Source organism: Dendroctonus ponderosae, unplaced genomic scaffold (assembly GCF_020466585.1).
Source record: "Dendroctonus ponderosae isolate FM_Combo_2020 unplaced genomic scaffold, Dpon_F_20191213v2 Dpon_F_20191213_2, whole genome shotgun sequence".
Classification (NCBI taxonomy): Eukaryota; Metazoa; Arthropoda; class Insecta; order Coleoptera; family Curculionidae; genus Dendroctonus; species Dendroctonus ponderosae.
The window spans coordinates 19,152,300-19,167,548 of record NW_026018165.1 but is presented as its reverse complement, the minus strand read 5'-3'; the positions used below and the strand labels follow the sequence as shown (position 1 = coordinate 19,167,548).

Here is a 15,249-nt window from a genome sequence, read left to right as displayed (position 1 = left end):
AGGCATATAATGATGAAAATATTCGTGAAAAGTTAATGTAAGTGCGTGGGAAACCGGCGGCTTAAACGCTTTATTTTCCATTTATGTCTTCGATTGGGCGTTTCAGATTAAATTCACAAATTTTATGGACTTTTAATTAAAATTTGTACTTTTGGGAATATCCGATTAAATTCATCGATGTCGAGAAAACCTAATTTAAAGATTAAATTTCACGTGGATCCTTTTCGAATCCAGTTCATCATACACGGCAAGAAAATGACTTAATTGACCAAAAAATAGTATTATTTGCAGTTGGAAAATTATAATTTCCTTGAAATTACCTAGAAAAAAATGTCCGTTTGATTTTGGGCTTCAACGTTTAAGAGCTATTTTACACATTTTTTTTAACGCGCTCCAGGAACTTGGCCATTTATTTCGGAAGCACTGTATATTTCGCGCTACAGCAAGCTGTACTAATTTGGGCGATAAATCCACAGATGGCGCGCTAGTAACGCTCCTTAATGCGTGTCAAATGCCAAGAAACCGAACGTCGTCAGAATCTAACAAATATGGACTGTGTCAAAACAAATAGCAATTTGTATTTTATATGATGTATATTTGCTTCGTTTGAACATCAACAGGCAAATTGGCTATTTTCTGGTTACCTGCATGGTATGTAAACACTGTCTCAACGATACTAATTCCGATGTAAAGAGGGTAACCTGAACTTGTTATAGAAGATGGAATTGAGGCAGACGGCTGCATCAAGATAAACCCTGGTTAAACTAGGCCGTAATTAACAAAACAGACTGTGCTTAGACTTGCAAAGAGTTGCTCAAATGGAATCCGCAATTACTATTTCCAGTTCGGAGAGCAGCGTTCAGAATTCCACATCTATCGAGTCGCTTGATCCTGACGCTGCTCTGGATCGTTTGCCTATCAATGGCGATCCCAAGCAGTCCTACAATAGTTCATGTACGCCCACAACCTTTGAGAAGGTTGATAAATGGCTGAAAAGTCTAGACGTTTTTAACAGGAACGAGGAAAGCTGCAGCAGCTCTTGCTTCCAAAGCTTGGATTTCCATTCCAGCGAAAACCATTTCCTTCATGAGATCATATCATTAGATCTAAATGCCCCGAATATTAGGAATGATACAGTGCTCCAAGGTAAGCTAAACAACAAAACTGCTCGACTAAAGCGAACCGTTGAAACTGTTCAAGAATCAAAATCTAATTAGCAATTTTTTCTGGCCATTTCGAATTGAAGTGCATTTGTTGTCACCGCATACATGTTTTCTACTCTCATCTTGCTCATGTGACGCCTTTTGGTTTCAGATCAGTCGCATGCCTACTCAAATGAATCGTCCGACAATTCTATTACCTCCAGCCGCAAAACAGCTGGGAAACCTCTACCTAGAGCTAGAAGAAAAATGCGTGGCCAGGCCACACCAGTTAAAGCGCGAAAAAACTCACAGCAGAAGCAAATGCGGGAGTGGGACGATTCAGATTCCGCTCCAGAAAACGTTAAGAAACAGGAACTATGCAGTTACTTGCAACTGATGAAGCCCACAGATAAGAAGACTGTGATGATTTTGCAAAATCGACGGTCAGTAAGAGTAAAAAATTTGAGTCTAATGCAACAAAATCGCGATCTAGAGAAGAAGCTCAAAGAGCGTTCAGAAGATAGAGATGAAATCCGTAGTGTATCAAAGTGTTCGCACAGTAAATCTACCAGAGAAGTGGGCAATGACAAGAAAAGCACAAAGGTGGGGACAAGAAAAGATCAACCAGCGACTTTTCGATTTCCTAATCCCACTGGTAGTGTAACAAGGGCGGTTAGATACTTTGATGAAACCGAACAAGAAGATTGGTTTAAAGAATGGAAGGAACAACCAAGTAAACACGCAACAGGCGAACTGAGTGATCAAAAGGAAAACCAAAAATGCGTTACAGGCAAATCAAGTAATTATTTTGAAGGAAAATTTTATATTCTAGAATCGCGAAAGAGCAACTTAGTCAATATAGGAAGTTTCGATGCACCGTTAGATTCCTTTTTAGACAACCGGAATCACAGGAATTTGCAGCGGTTTAATACAAATAACGGCGAAAATAATGTGAACACGAAGCATCCTACTCAAATCATAGACTCAGTTTATCCTAGTTTCTCAATCCCAACACCGCCATCTAGATTGGTGGAAACCATTCGTGATTTTGATGTAACAGTTGAAGAGAACAAAGATATTTTCACCTTGATTCCAAGTACAGAATTAATATCACAGTCGACTTCTTGCAGTAATCTTGTAAACAATAACAGGGAATCATCAGCACTGCCAAAAGCGGTAAATAAACTCAACAGCACACGTCCAGGCAAAGAGAACTTTGGGTCTGCAAGAAGTGAAATTTTTCGTAGGAATTGTAAAAAATCAGCAATTAAAAGCATCACTAAAAGTGAGACGGCCATATCCACCGCTAAAGGCAGGAAAAGAGACCGGCGGTCTGATTGCTTAACACCAGAGATGAAGAGTCGGTGGAAAAACTTACGGAAATTTATTCCGGTAAAACCAACAAATCATGATAATTCAAAAATTGAACTAATACCTAGAAAACAGTTAGCTAAATTCAAAAATCAAGCCGAACATTTTTCTGGCAAGTCAACAAACCTCTCCAGACGTGAAGGGAGTTCCCGGACATCTTTGGTAATTCGCAGTGACAAGAAGAGAAACGAAAAATCCACAAATAGTATGTCGGATTTTTCAACTGAATATAGCTTTAACGTACAATCATATAGCAAAGAAAAGAGTTCTATTCAATGTAGGTTGAGCAATTCTCCCAAATCGATGCTCCGAACAATGGTGGACAATGGTTCTGCCTCCGATAAATTTCGATCAGAACGATGGAAGAACGATGCTCTGTGTGTGATGCAGTATCAGGATTGCGAGCCACCATCGACAATCATGGCTGTTTATACATATAAGACACAAGATCAACTAGAAACTCTATCCTGTACGGGATCTTATAATAATGCCGGGAGGAAAAACCCTTTTATTTCCCAAATTTTCGTTAACGATATATTAAAACAGGGAAGCTCAACGGAAGATAAAAGAACCACTCGCGGTAGTTTGCTCAACGGGCAAACAGTGTCTGATAGAGCAACTACGGAAGAATCGCGAAACTCCTCCAAATCAGTTAGTTCTTCCGAAAAATGCTCAAAGCCTGTACAGCCGCAAATTCCCCGACTAGAATATCTTGATCCAGCCACATTTATCTCGTTTGATAAGGACAGATCTCCAAACTCGTTCTATCGATGTTTAAATTCCACAATGCCAAAGAGGACTGCTGCTTTGGAAATTGAACCGTCATCTACCAGTTGGGCTTCCAACAGTCCGAATTCCCGACAGAAGAGGGACCAGCATCTGATTCAAGTTTCCAACAATAATGGTCGTGTAATCAACGTGTTTTACCGTGATTATAATTTAATACTTTGTCAAGAAACTCTCATTTCTTTTTGGACACAGACAGCATTGGGCAATGTTTTAGGTAAGATGCTTGGAATGGAAATGTCCGTCGGTTAAACTGATTACTCGAATCTTAAGCTACAATCAGTACATTGTTAAGAAATATGTTGAAATAGTCTCATTATTTTAGGCGCTCAAAATATGTGGATCAAAAAAGGAAGCATCCGAAGATTATCAACGAATAAACATGGCATATTCAAGGAAGCCCTGGAAATGGTCGTTTCAACGGAGTCCAGTGTAGCATACATCGAGTTGTGGACTAAAGAACATCAGAGCGCCTTTCGAGAAGTACCAGTTGCTGATGTGTTTGCAATTGTCTATTACTGGAAGAATGGGCAAACTGGCCTGGATAAGAAAGTATTACAGCTAGAGAATATTAAAGGGTAAGGAATTTTATCATCCAATTGAATTAGTTCTCAATGTAATTTTTTTCTTCAAAGATTTGCTGATGACGTCCATTATTCCATATTAACATCGTCACCAAAGATAATCGTAAGCTGGCACATAGCTAGCAATGAAGTGGATAGCCAGAAGACGTTTGTTCACTGCTATCAATTGACTGCAGATTTTCAGGCAGTTTGCAACATCAGCAAGTTCGAAGCAGTGGAGCATTATGTATCTTCATTGCACAATATTCAAGGTAATTTTTTTGTTGCAATAGGCTTCAGTTAAGCCTGAAGGATTTTAGGTTGCGATACCTTAATTATGGGATGCGGGGATAACAAAATAACACTCTGGAACCTGGAACATGGCTATGTGGCCACTACTATTGAGATGACTGACATAAAATCCACGCTATGCACTCTATGGGCCAAGTGCGATCGGGTAAGTTTGATATTGAATCAGTTAGCGTGTTAATTGTTTAATTACAGCCGACAAGAAGGCACTAACATTGCAAGAACTGTTTTAGGGGTTTCTGTTCACTTTGCAAGAATGTGTGGACAAGGAATTGCGAATAGTGGCGATCCACGGCCTGAATCACTCATGGAAGAAGCTGGCCAGTTATGTGCCTCCAAAGAATTACGACAGGTATACTACGTTACAGCAATTAACTGGCTGAACTAGTCTTGAAACAGAGTGAATATTTGTAGATTGAGAGGCGTATATATTGAGAACGGCATTGTTCTTGCCTGCTATCAGGAAGGGATTATCTGCTGGAATGCACAAACGGCTGATAGGATGTTCGAAGTGACCCAGACCGAGCCGGAATTCATTTCAGGAAAATACATAATCAGTATCGTAAACGATCAACTGAAGATAAAACATGCCATTACGTATATATTAAGCTCTGAAGAGTTATAAGAAGAAACCCACCTAAAACATGCTCTGCACAGTGTAAATATGTACATATATTGCGAACATTGTCCAATTCAATTAATTCCAAATTCATCAGTGAAATTCCTATGAAATTTGATACGATGGACTTTTAGTTGATTCTATTTGGTAATTATCGCTTAATAGTGGAGAAAGTTGCAAGAAAATTTTTTACAACAATTTGCACGACAATTTCTACTTTGTCACTAATGCAATAAAGGAAGCGATTAATTGTACTGATAGGACCTGTAAATTATTGTTGCCCATTAATGGATGAAAATTGAAGAATTGTTTGGCATAGTAAATGTTTATGATAAATTACAGAAATTTTATTGTTTGTGTGTGAATTGTTTACACTGGCAATGTTTGTTGCAAACTAGTTTTGTTGCGCCTGGACCTAAAATGGCTTAATATAGTTGATGCAAAAATATTGTACATAGATGTAAATAGTGTATCGTTGATTGTTAACAGAAAATTTGTACTGTGAAATATTTGTGAAAGTAAATTCGTTTTTCATGGTTTTGTTTTGCAAGTAATCCAACTTTTATTTTTTGTTATATTTAAAAGAAATAAAGTTTTTTTTTGGTACTTATTTTCAAATAGATTTGTTTCAACATTTATAACTTGCGTACCAAATAATAATTTGCTTAGGAAGTTAAAAAAACGTTTTTTTTAATTAGCTTTTATTTTAATATCTTCATATTTTTAAATAGTCGGTGTGATGCGCCTCAATTGATTGATGAAACAAAAAAATCATAGTTACAAGTGTTGCAACAATGCCTGACTTCAATCAGAGCACAAAACATAACCTTATCATGTTTTGATATGGCGCGCGTTGAAGCACCATGCGTTTCGTCCCGGGCCTACCTATTGGACTCGCCAGTAAGGCTTAGGTAAGCCCTGCCTTAGACGCCGGTTACGGAACATAGGTTGGAAGTTCTATTTGAATCGAAACGCCACAGATATTATGCGGTGAGATATAGCCGGCGTTTCGGTTGGAGCTGCTAGTTGAGAAGTGGCGGATAGAGTTCGCCACAGATAGATAAGCGCATCGTCGATACCCGTCTTTATCTATGGATAAGCGTCCGGGTAAACAATAACCTTGAAATAAAGTGAAGTTTTTCTAATTATTTATTATAATTAGGAAACAAATTATCATATCAGCCTTTACACGTTACACTCGCCAATTAAACTTGATCAAAGGTCTTACTTTAGCTAAGGCTGGCGAGATTGGCATTGTGATTTCCACTGTGATTTATCCCGTTCATAGCTTCAAATAGAGCCAGTGCTCTACAAAGCAAAAACATGGGAATTTCAACTGTGGTTCATCTAATCATTGCAGGGCACTTTTGGTTTGGCTGCTACTACAATTGGTTCCATGTGAACGTGCCACTTGAAGTGTCTGATTTAGGAGACGCAAAATTTCGCACAAAACAGTTGAAGTTTTTAACGTACTGGGATGCTGTAAGTAGCACTTAATATATTACTTAAGTTTGCTGAGTCTACTAGTAGTCGGAATTGGATAGAACTTTCCTTCAGAAACCTGGAAATTTATTCATTAGTTTACCCGCTTTCAAACATTTGAATGCCTTATAATCTTGTATTTTTTAGTTACTGCAATCCATCTTTTTTACAATATGTGTTTTGAACGACTTTATTGGCTCAAATGAACGTTTCCCAAAGAAGAGGCCTTTAATTCGGAAGATTAAAGATTTTGTAAGTATATTCATGCCTGGAATTTCAAATTGCAACCGTTCATATTTAAATACATCTCCTCTAACTCCAGCAAATTTTGCATGGGATTTAAACATGACTAGACTCCAAGTAGTTTTACGCACATCAATTAACTGATTACAAAGTCAAGGATGCCTTATCTATGATTGTGTAATGCGTTGTAAGGTTCAGCTGCTTGGCGCATTTAATTATGCAATATTTTCTATTACTGGCTGGCACTGAAAGTTAATGAGGTCAATATTGTGCATAACCTGGCCAATGTCCATCATCCAACACTGATAATCAATCATTCACTACTTTTTAAAAATATTTGGACAATTTTCAGGTTCTTCCAGCTTTGGCCTTTCCGGTGTCGATGTTCGTCAGTGTAACATTTTGGGGTCTCTATGCAGTTGATAGGGAATTAATTTTGCCAAAAGCCCTCGACCCGTACTTTCCAGGATGGCTCAATCATTTGGTGCACACCAACGTGATAATATTTTCGTTTTTTGAACTCATTTGGTCTTACAGAAAATACCCCAGCAGGAAGGTGGGACTGTCTGTATTATGTGCCTTTATGCTCACCTACTTGGTGTGGATGCATTACATTCATTTCTGCACCAATAAATGGGTGTACCGAGTTCTAACAGTATTGGATTTGCCTGGACGAATTGCCTTCTTTATTGGGAACCTGAGTTTTGCAGTGGCGATGTATATTTTAGGCGAGAAAATCAATAACATTCGGTGGGGGCATATTACCAAAGCCAAGGCCCACAAAAAATAACACGATTTACGATCAATCGCGCTCAAAATTGCTACTCAAAGTTTTTTAATGTTTACTTTTTTATAACGTTTTGTCGGGTAAATGCACGATTTGATTTAATAGAAATCATTTTATTATTTATTGGCTAGTTCGCAAAGACACAGTATTTCCAAAAGTACTAAACCGAGTTTTAAGCTGAAATAATTTAAGTAATTAGTCTTTATTTAATCAACATATCTTTGCAATCAATTCGTTCCATATTTAAAAAAAAAAGACCGGCTGTAGCTCATAAGGTGACCTCAACTTAGCACGCTTTTTATGTGACTGTTATTTATAGTAAAACGGTGGAATCCATGACACGAAAAGCAATTAACCGGTTCTTAGGTTTTAGTCACAGCAGTAATTGATGTAAAATTTTATAGGCGGTAGTAAAGTGATTAATTGCATTCAGAACAAAACGCGTAAGGATTTTTCTCTGGTTACAAAATAGCGCATGCAATGAGTGGGCGTGCAATACGGCAGCGAATTTCAAAGTTGCATATTTTGCTGAGCAAAATCGCTCGGAAGCTTTTGTTAATTCAACGTTGAAACACTACATATTACTGATATGTATAGTGGTGCCTTTAATATTCTAAATGGCAATATACTTATAGTGGAAATTAGGATTTTAATGGAGAATTCGTTGATTATTTGGTAACTTTAAGTGCTCAATTATAAAAATGTCCACAATCTGTGTGTTACAAAATTGAAAATTGTGGCTGTTGTATATTGATAAAATTGTGATTTCTTGCTACTTACGAGCCCCTTAATGTCGTAGAATTTTAATAAAAATTAAATGTTATTTAGTAACGTGAAAGTATTATTTCAGTATTATTTTTAGAACTTTACTTCGAAAATGCTGATTTTGGAGCAATATCCTCAATCAATTGTTAATTATAGTTTGTAATATATGCTTCTGATGTAAAACATGTTTAGCCTTTAATTTGTTAAAAAAAGTAATTAATTCTGCCGACTTGATAACCCCATTTCTGGCAGGAATTTATATTTTCTTAATTTAATTTGTTTTTATTCGATTGACGGAACATTTATAAAAATTAAAAGTAAAACATTTGTTGTAAATTAATAAATTAAAGCCAAGAATCCATTTGAGTCTATCTCACTCGTCCAATAGACAAGACGAAGACTCTGCTGACAGTAGTCGTAGAACGCCACAAGGTTATGTTTGGAAAATCATTTAAGTTGATTTTATTAACTAAATACATATTTAATTTTCGCAAAACTATTTGATTCTAATTCATGATGGAAGAAAATGTTCATCGTCTGGCGGGTAGCGCTGTCGACGAACCGGGCGGTTTAATAATCAAAAAGAAAAAAGACGCTGAACCAACTTTTAAGGTACCCAGGGCTTCGCTGCTAGGCTTAGACCGTTTAGCGGCGCAAAAGCGCCGGGAACAAGAGGACGCCGCTCGGAAAATGTCCTTTTCGATTGAAGAGGAGAACGCTGAATTTGCCAACGAAAGTCCAAAGCATGTACAGGAAAAGCCAAAAGATGAACGCAAGTTCAGGGTGCCAGCAGAAGAAACACCCACGTACACAGGGGGGGTTACTAAAGAAGCGCGGGAACGGTTGCTGGAAAGGGAAAAGGACCGATATAAGGCAAAGGGGGTTTATGCAACTTCAATAGACAAAAGCAAACATAATAGAGATTATGAACGTCGTAGCGGCAAGCATGATCGCGATAGAGACCGAAGGGAAAGGTATAAACATCGGGATAGGGACAGGCATAGAGACACACATCGAAGCAGCAGGCATGGGGACAGTTCACATAGAGAAGAAACCACGCCGAGGTTTAGGGATGAACCCAAAACTCCAAATTTGAAGGTGAAAGATGCAGTATCAAAAGCATCGTGGGATGAAGAGGAGGATCTTCCACCAATGAAAAGGTCCACTTGGGATTTTCCAACTCCAAACTCATATAAAAAGGTACACAATTATGCCCAAGTCGAATTTTCCTAGCTTAGAATTGTTTGGCGATTTTTTAGGAAGACAGAGAGTGGTCTGAAAGAAGTGCAAAATCAAGATATGACGCAGAGTCATCTAGAAGAAACGAGAAAAGCTGGAGAGACTGGAAAAGTGGTAAAAAACCTGTGGACGATAGTGAAAGGGCAACTCCAGCCCACAAATATAATGCTTGGATGAAGGACAGAAGGAAAACAGGCGCCACACCAGGTAATAGTCACTTTTGTTGCGAAGACGCATCTTAATACAGTATAATTTTAAAGGTTTAGAGAAGGAAAGCGAAAGCAAAGTGAAATGGGACGCTACAGGGGAGCGAAGTAATTGGGAAGAAGAGCAGAGGAGGCTGGACAGAGAGTGGTACAATATGGGCGAGGGTTACGATGATGAAAACAACCCATTTTCAAGTGTGAGCGATGAGTACACTAAGAAAAAAGAGGAGCAATTGGAACAGAGGAAAAAGAAAAGATTAAGCGCTCAACAAAGGCAAATCAATAAGGACAATGAGTTGTGGGAGAGAAATCGAATGCTAACATCTGGTGAGTACTGGAATAATCAACTCTCGTTCAACTAAACGTTTATTTATTGGCTTCCAGGAGTGGTCCATTCGGTGGATTACAACGAAGATTTCGATGAAGAATCGATAGACCGGGTTCATTTGTTGGTCCACAACATTGTACCGCCTTTCCTTGATGGTCGAATTGTCTTTACTAAGCAGCCGGAACCGGTAATCCCCGTAAGGTAAATGGATCTCCAAATAATCCGAAACAGTTTCCTAATTGTCGATTTTAGAGATCCTACGTCCGACATGGCTCAAGTGGCAAGGAAGGGCTCTCATTTGGTAAGAGTGTTTAGGGAGCAGAAAGAGCGCAGAAAGGCCCAGAAGAAGCATTGGGAATTAGGAGGCACGAAAATCGGGAATATTATGGGTATCAAGAAGAAGGAAGACGAAGAAGATAAAAAGTATAACAAAGACGATGACACTACCGATTATAAAACTGATCATAAATTTGCGGAGCACATGAAAGGTTTGACAACGAAAGTTTGATTCATCTGGTCAACTTATTGAAACCGATTTGATTTTTAGGAAACAATGAGGCCTCCAGCGAATTTGCCAAGAAAAAATCTTTTTACGAGCAGCGGCGCTATTTACCGGCGTTTGCAGTTAGGCAGGAACTGTTGAATGTTATTAGGGAAAACAATGTCGTTATTATTGTCGGTAAGCACACGCTGCTAGACGGCGTAATTTCAGACTCAAAACGCGATGTTTTCAGGCGAGACTGGAAGCGGAAAAACCACCCAACTAACTCAATACTTACACGAGGATGGTTACAGCAAGTACGGAATGATTGGTTGCACGCAGCCTAGAAGAGTGGCCGCCATGTCGGTAGCTAAAAGAGTAAGCGATGAAATGGGGACAACTTTGGGGGACGAAATAGGATACGCCATTAGATTCGAGGATTGCACTTCAGAGAATACTGTGATAAAATATATGACTGACGGTAAGTTCAGGAGCACTCTGAACAACGCCAACTGTGGATAATTAAAACAATTTTTTAGGTATTCTTTTGCGGGAGAGTCTGAGAGAGCCGGATTTGGACCATTACAGTGCGGTCATAATGGACGAAGCCCACGAAAGGTCTTTAAGCACCGATGTGCTGTTTGGATTGCTCAGGGAAATAGTGGCGCGAAGACACGACTTGAAATTAATTGTTACTTCCGCTACAATGGACAGCAGCAAGTTTTCCATGTTTTTCGGCAATGTACCTACTTTTACTATTCCTGGTAAGAGGAAGCGGCTTAAAACAGTCAATTTGTTATGAGGATTTTTTTATGCTTCCAGGTAGGACTTTTCCGGTAGAGACATTATTCAGCAAGAATCCTGTAGAGGATTATGTAGATGCTGCAGTAAAACAAACGTTGCAGATTCACTTGCAGCCTCCATCCGGGGATATTCTAATTTTTATGCCTGGACAAGAAGACATAGAAGTGACGTGCGAGGTAATGAAAAAAAAAAAAACGTTGGTGAAAGGAAAGATAGAAACGATTGATTTTCTATAGGTTCTAGCAGAACGGTTAGGAGAAATCGACAATGCGCCTGAACTATCGATTTTGCCCATCTACTCCCAACTGCCTTCGGATCTTCAGGCGAAAATTTTCCAGCGATCTCCTGAAGGCATTCGAAAATGCGTAGTGGCCACCAATATAGCTGAAACATCGCTAACTGTCGACGGTATTATCTTCGTTATAGATAGCGGCTACTGCAAGCTAAAGGTGTATAACCCTAGAATCGGTATGGATGCTCTACAGGTGGGTAGAAAACTGTTGGAACCTATTCACTTAGTGATTTGATTTGTTTGTTTTTTGCAGATTTATCCGATCTCACAAGCCAATGCGAATCAACGTTCCGGGCGCGCTGGTCGTACAGGGCCCGGTCAAGCTTTCCGGCTTTACACTGAACGGCAATACAAAGACGAGCTGCTGGTCACCACAGTGCCAGAAATACAGCGTACCAATCTGGCTAATACGGTATTGTTGCTCAAATCCCTTGGAGTTCAGGATTTATTGCAATTCCATTTTATGGATCCTCCACCTCAGGATAATATACTGAACTCGTTGTATCAGTTGTGGATCTTAGGCGCTTTGGACCATACGGGTAGAGTATTGAAATTACTCAAAAAGGCTGTTTTATTGAGGAATTCCCAATCTAGGTGTTCTGACCAAGCTTGGAAGGCAGATGGCGGAATTTCCTTTGGACCCTCCTCAGTGTCAAATGCTGATTGTCTCGACCCAAATGGGGTGCACCGCTGAGATCCTTATTATCGTCTCCATGCTGTCGGTTCCTTCGATTTTTTACCGCCCCAAAGGCCGAGAAGAAGAAGCCGATGGAGTGAGGGAGAAATTTCAGGTTAATATTTTCGACAATGGACAAGCCCTGCTCTAAAATAGAATTTTACTTAGGTTCCCGAAAGCGATCACTTGACCTTTTTAAACGTCTACAACCAATGGAAACAGAATGGATATTCGGCGCACTGGTGCAATGAACACTTCATTCACATCAAAGCCATGCGAAAAGTGAGGGAGGTGAGACAGCAGTTGAAGGACATCGTGGTGCAGCAGAAATTCGAGATAAAATCGTGTGGAACCGACTGGGATATAGTTAGAAAGTGCATTTGTTCCGCATATTTCCATCAAGCTGCTAGACTAAAAGGTACTTTCAAAATACAATTGTAATTAAAACTGATTCACTTAATTCATTTTAGGTATTGGTGAGTATGTGAACTGCCGTACCGGGATGCCGTGCCACCTTCATCCAACGTCGGCCCTTTTCGGTTTGGGCAGCACTCCAGACTACGTAGTTTATCACGAATTGGTAATGACGGCCAGAGAGTACATGCAGTGCGTGACTTCCGTCGACGGCCACTGGTTGGCTGAATTGGGACCAATGTTCTTCTCATTAAAAGGTAAATCGTGTAATTCCAATTACCCCAAAGTTATTAACCGATTGTTTCACATACAGAGACAGGAAAATCAGGCAGAGCCAAGAAGAAACAAGCCGCTGAACATCTGTTGGAAATGGAAAATCAGATGCAAGTGGCTCAAGAGGAAATGAAGGCACGAAAGGAAGCGGCCGACAAGAAAGAGGCTGCAATGAATAAAGGCCAGGAAATCATATCGGCTGGAACCACTCCCCGAAGAACACCCGCTCGATTTGGGCTTTAGGCTGCTGGAAACCGCTCAATTTAATTGAGATTGGCGGTTGTTTCATATAGTACGCAGCATTATTTTACATACTAGTTTTATGGTAACTCCAAACTCGTCAGAGTTTGTTCGACCGACTGTACATTTTCTCAATCAATAAAGATTGATCCCAATCAAAGACGTTTTCGTGTGTTTTTTTTGTATAAAGATGGGATTATTAAAAAAATACCTTGAAACTTTCTAGTTCTTCTAGGAAAATTAGCAATTCTACAAACCATTTCCAGTTTAAAGCGAACTTATTGCGCAGCTTTGCTGTGCGCGTCGTATAGCGTTGTTTCAATGGTCTCAGTTTTCAGCCACTCCTGCTCTATCATGTCCATAAATGGACTACTTTGGTAATTCGGATGGGACTGCATTTCCCTAAAATTTTCAACTTAACGCTAGCGAAATAACACGCCTATAAGAGTTTCTACCTATAAACTCCAAAAACTTGTTCAGTAGTAAGGTCTTTGAACTGTGTGAAAACATTCATATCCTCAAAGTAACTAGTGTGAGTTAGTCGTGGGACAAGTAAATATTCCCCGCATCCCGGTACCCATTTTCTAAAAAGTCAATAGTTAGCATTTAAGCTTGTTAAAAGCGCGAAGTTGACTCACTCACAAGTGGCAATTATGCTCGAGCTGCCCTTAGCATATAAATTCATGGCAAAACAGAAAAATGGCACAAAATGGTCTGCGTGCAATGAAAACTCCTTTTTCATTGTCACTTTTATTAAGTACATGTTTCTGGAATCTGACTTATTCACCTGAAAATAGTTCCTAAATTGTACATGCTCTATTAAAATTGTACGTTTTACTAACGCCGCGCTTCTTTGCCGAAGATATTTCCCATGGGAGGAAAAATTCTCTGGGGTACTCCTTAATCAGCTCAGCTTCCAGAAAAATGTTTGTTAATATACCCCATGCTTTCTGAGTTCCTCTAGAAATCTGGCTTGGTTTATTGAATATCTAAAACACGGTTAGTGCACATTGAAAATAAATTATGCACCAAGTTGCGGCACAGCTCCGCTTACATTCCAGTACTTTTCGTAGGTAATGAGGAACAAATCCACTCTTCCATAAGTAGCAATCTCCCGTTGCAAGACTATGGATTTGACCAGGTATCTTAGAAAAATGTTTCTGGTCATTGTTCCAACCACTGTTGCAACCGGACCTGAAAAACTATTTTTTAAGTTATTGTAATAAATGAAGATTCCAAAAAGTTGCAGCTTCGCCATTTTCGACAGGAATATATTAATCTCTGGATATTAATGAGCGGAATTTACCATCTGTCCAGCTTTTTTTAGGCAGTCCTTTTAATATATCTGTAACTCTCTGCCCTTGGTCGCCATTGTCAATGAAATTATATCTCCATAGGGAGAAAAAGTCCTTTTTAAACAGTTCATGTTTAAACTTACTCTGTGATGATTGAAACGTTTTCTAAAAATTACATTAACATTACTCTTGAGTTCGATTGGATTAGGAGAAACTTCGTTTTACCTCTAGATACTCATGAAATTCTGGGTTTAGTTCATACAGTCTGACTGAGCGAATGCCCAGCTTAATAAGGGATTGGGATATCAAACCCAATCCCGGGTTTGACTCAGCTACGATGTGGTTTTTGCTCTGGATACTTTGGAACACATACTTAGCTATATCGTCAGCTACTTGCGGATTAACCAAATATACATATTCGGGGTTTTTGTATGTTTTGGACTGGACAATTTTAGCTGGAAGGACATTCTGATAGGCGCCTATACTGGGGTGTTGACGAAAAAATTTGCTTATTTCTTGCAAGTGCTTTTCTCGGCCTTTATAGTCTAGTTTTGGGGCTTTTGGGGGTTTGTCCGCTTTCCCTTCTGTTAAGGGAGTTTTACAGTTTTCGAGTGCGGGTGCACTGTCGCACAGAAAGCACGCATTAAACCTAGCTGGCAGTGTCTTTCTAAAGCATAATTTCCATGCCATTTAATTAAATGTTTTAGTTAAAGATTTACTTAATTTGAATAACATTTTAAGGTTACCTGTCAGCTTGGCTTTGAAATGGCTTTGAAGGTCTTCTTGTGGTGTTCGGTGAGTTGCATAGAAAAAATTGAGGACAGAGATAAGATTAATTGAGAAACTCTCACAGAAGCAGCGTTTTGCCAAAAAAAAACTGCAATATTCCTTCTGAATTTTCGAAGCCTTCGTTGTAAACTTTTGTTGGATGGTT

General features: G+C 39.2%; 4 protein-coding genes across 8 annotated transcripts; 3 read left to right on the top strand and 1 right to left on the bottom strand.

Annotated features, from left to right (window-relative positions):
- The first annotated feature begins 499 nt into the window (after window positions 1-499).
- On the top strand, window positions 500-5,126 carry LOC109545289. 3 transcript variants are annotated; one of them, XM_019915887.2, is made up of 8 exons: window positions 503-651; window positions 717-1,146; window positions 1,315-3,516; window positions 3,625-3,877; window positions 3,935-4,134; window positions 4,183-4,319; window positions 4,405-4,523; window positions 4,586-5,126. In XM_019915887.2, the coding sequence occupies exons 2-8, from the start codon at window positions 819-821 to the stop codon at window positions 4,794-4,796; spliced, it is 3,450 nt and encodes a 1,149-aa protein (XP_019771446.1). In that variant the 5' UTR covers window positions 503-651; window positions 717-818; the 3' UTR covers window positions 4,797-5,126. The 3 variants fall into 3 exon arrangements, with proteins under 3 accessions (XP_019771448.1, XP_019771446.1, XP_019771447.1); XM_019915888.2 differs by having other exon boundaries at window positions 694-1,146; XM_019915889.2 differs by lacking the exons at window positions 4,405-4,523; window positions 4,586-5,126 and having other exon boundaries at window positions 500-651; window positions 4,175-4,261.
- Window positions 5,127-5,645: 519 nt separating this feature from the next.
- LOC109545292 (androgen-induced gene 1 protein) lies at window positions 5,646-8,133 on the top strand. Its single transcript, XM_019915891.2, has 3 exons — window positions 5,646-6,272; window positions 6,420-6,524; window positions 6,868-8,133. The coding sequence occupies exons 1-3, from the start codon at window positions 6,114-6,116 to the stop codon at window positions 7,303-7,305; spliced, it is 702 nt and encodes a 233-aa protein (XP_019771450.1). The 5' UTR covers window positions 5,646-6,113; the 3' UTR covers window positions 7,306-8,133.
- On the bottom strand, window positions 6,102-15,235 carry LOC109545221 (dimethyladenosine transferase 2, mitochondrial). 3 transcript variants are annotated; one of them, XM_048663759.1, is made up of 8 exons: window positions 14,541-15,235; window positions 14,327-14,480; window positions 14,075-14,214; window positions 13,863-14,009; window positions 13,659-13,807; window positions 13,476-13,604; window positions 13,278-13,422; window positions 6,102-6,351 (listed from the first exon to the last, which is right to left on the bottom strand). In XM_048663759.1, the coding sequence occupies exons 1-7, from the start codon at window positions 15,003-15,005 to the stop codon at window positions 13,299-13,301; spliced, it is 1,308 nt and encodes a 435-aa protein (XP_048519716.1). In that variant the 5' UTR covers window positions 15,006-15,235; the 3' UTR covers window positions 6,102-6,351; window positions 13,278-13,298. The 3 variants fall into 3 exon arrangements, 2 of the variants coding, with proteins under 2 accessions (XP_048519716.1, XP_048519715.1); XR_007280837.1 differs by lacking the exon at window positions 6,102-6,351 and having other exon boundaries at window positions 13,233-13,422; window positions 13,663-13,807; XM_048663758.1 differs by lacking the exon at window positions 6,102-6,351 and having other exon boundaries at window positions 13,233-13,422.
- Window positions 8,493-13,186, top strand: LOC109545288 (pre-mRNA-splicing factor ATP-dependent RNA helicase PRP16). The gene is made up of 15 exons (XM_019915886.2): window positions 8,493-9,267; window positions 9,327-9,513; window positions 9,567-9,839; window positions 9,897-10,041; window positions 10,093-10,328; window positions 10,388-10,519; window positions 10,575-10,802; window positions 10,861-11,085; window positions 11,144-11,301; window positions 11,362-11,610; window positions 11,671-11,956; window positions 12,012-12,208; window positions 12,262-12,511; window positions 12,564-12,764; window positions 12,821-13,186. The coding sequence occupies exons 1-15, from the start codon at window positions 8,581-8,583 to the stop codon at window positions 13,021-13,023; spliced, it is 3,657 nt and encodes a 1,218-aa protein (XP_019771445.2). The 5' UTR covers window positions 8,493-8,580; the 3' UTR covers window positions 13,024-13,186.
- Window positions 15,236-15,249: the final 14 nt, after the last annotated feature.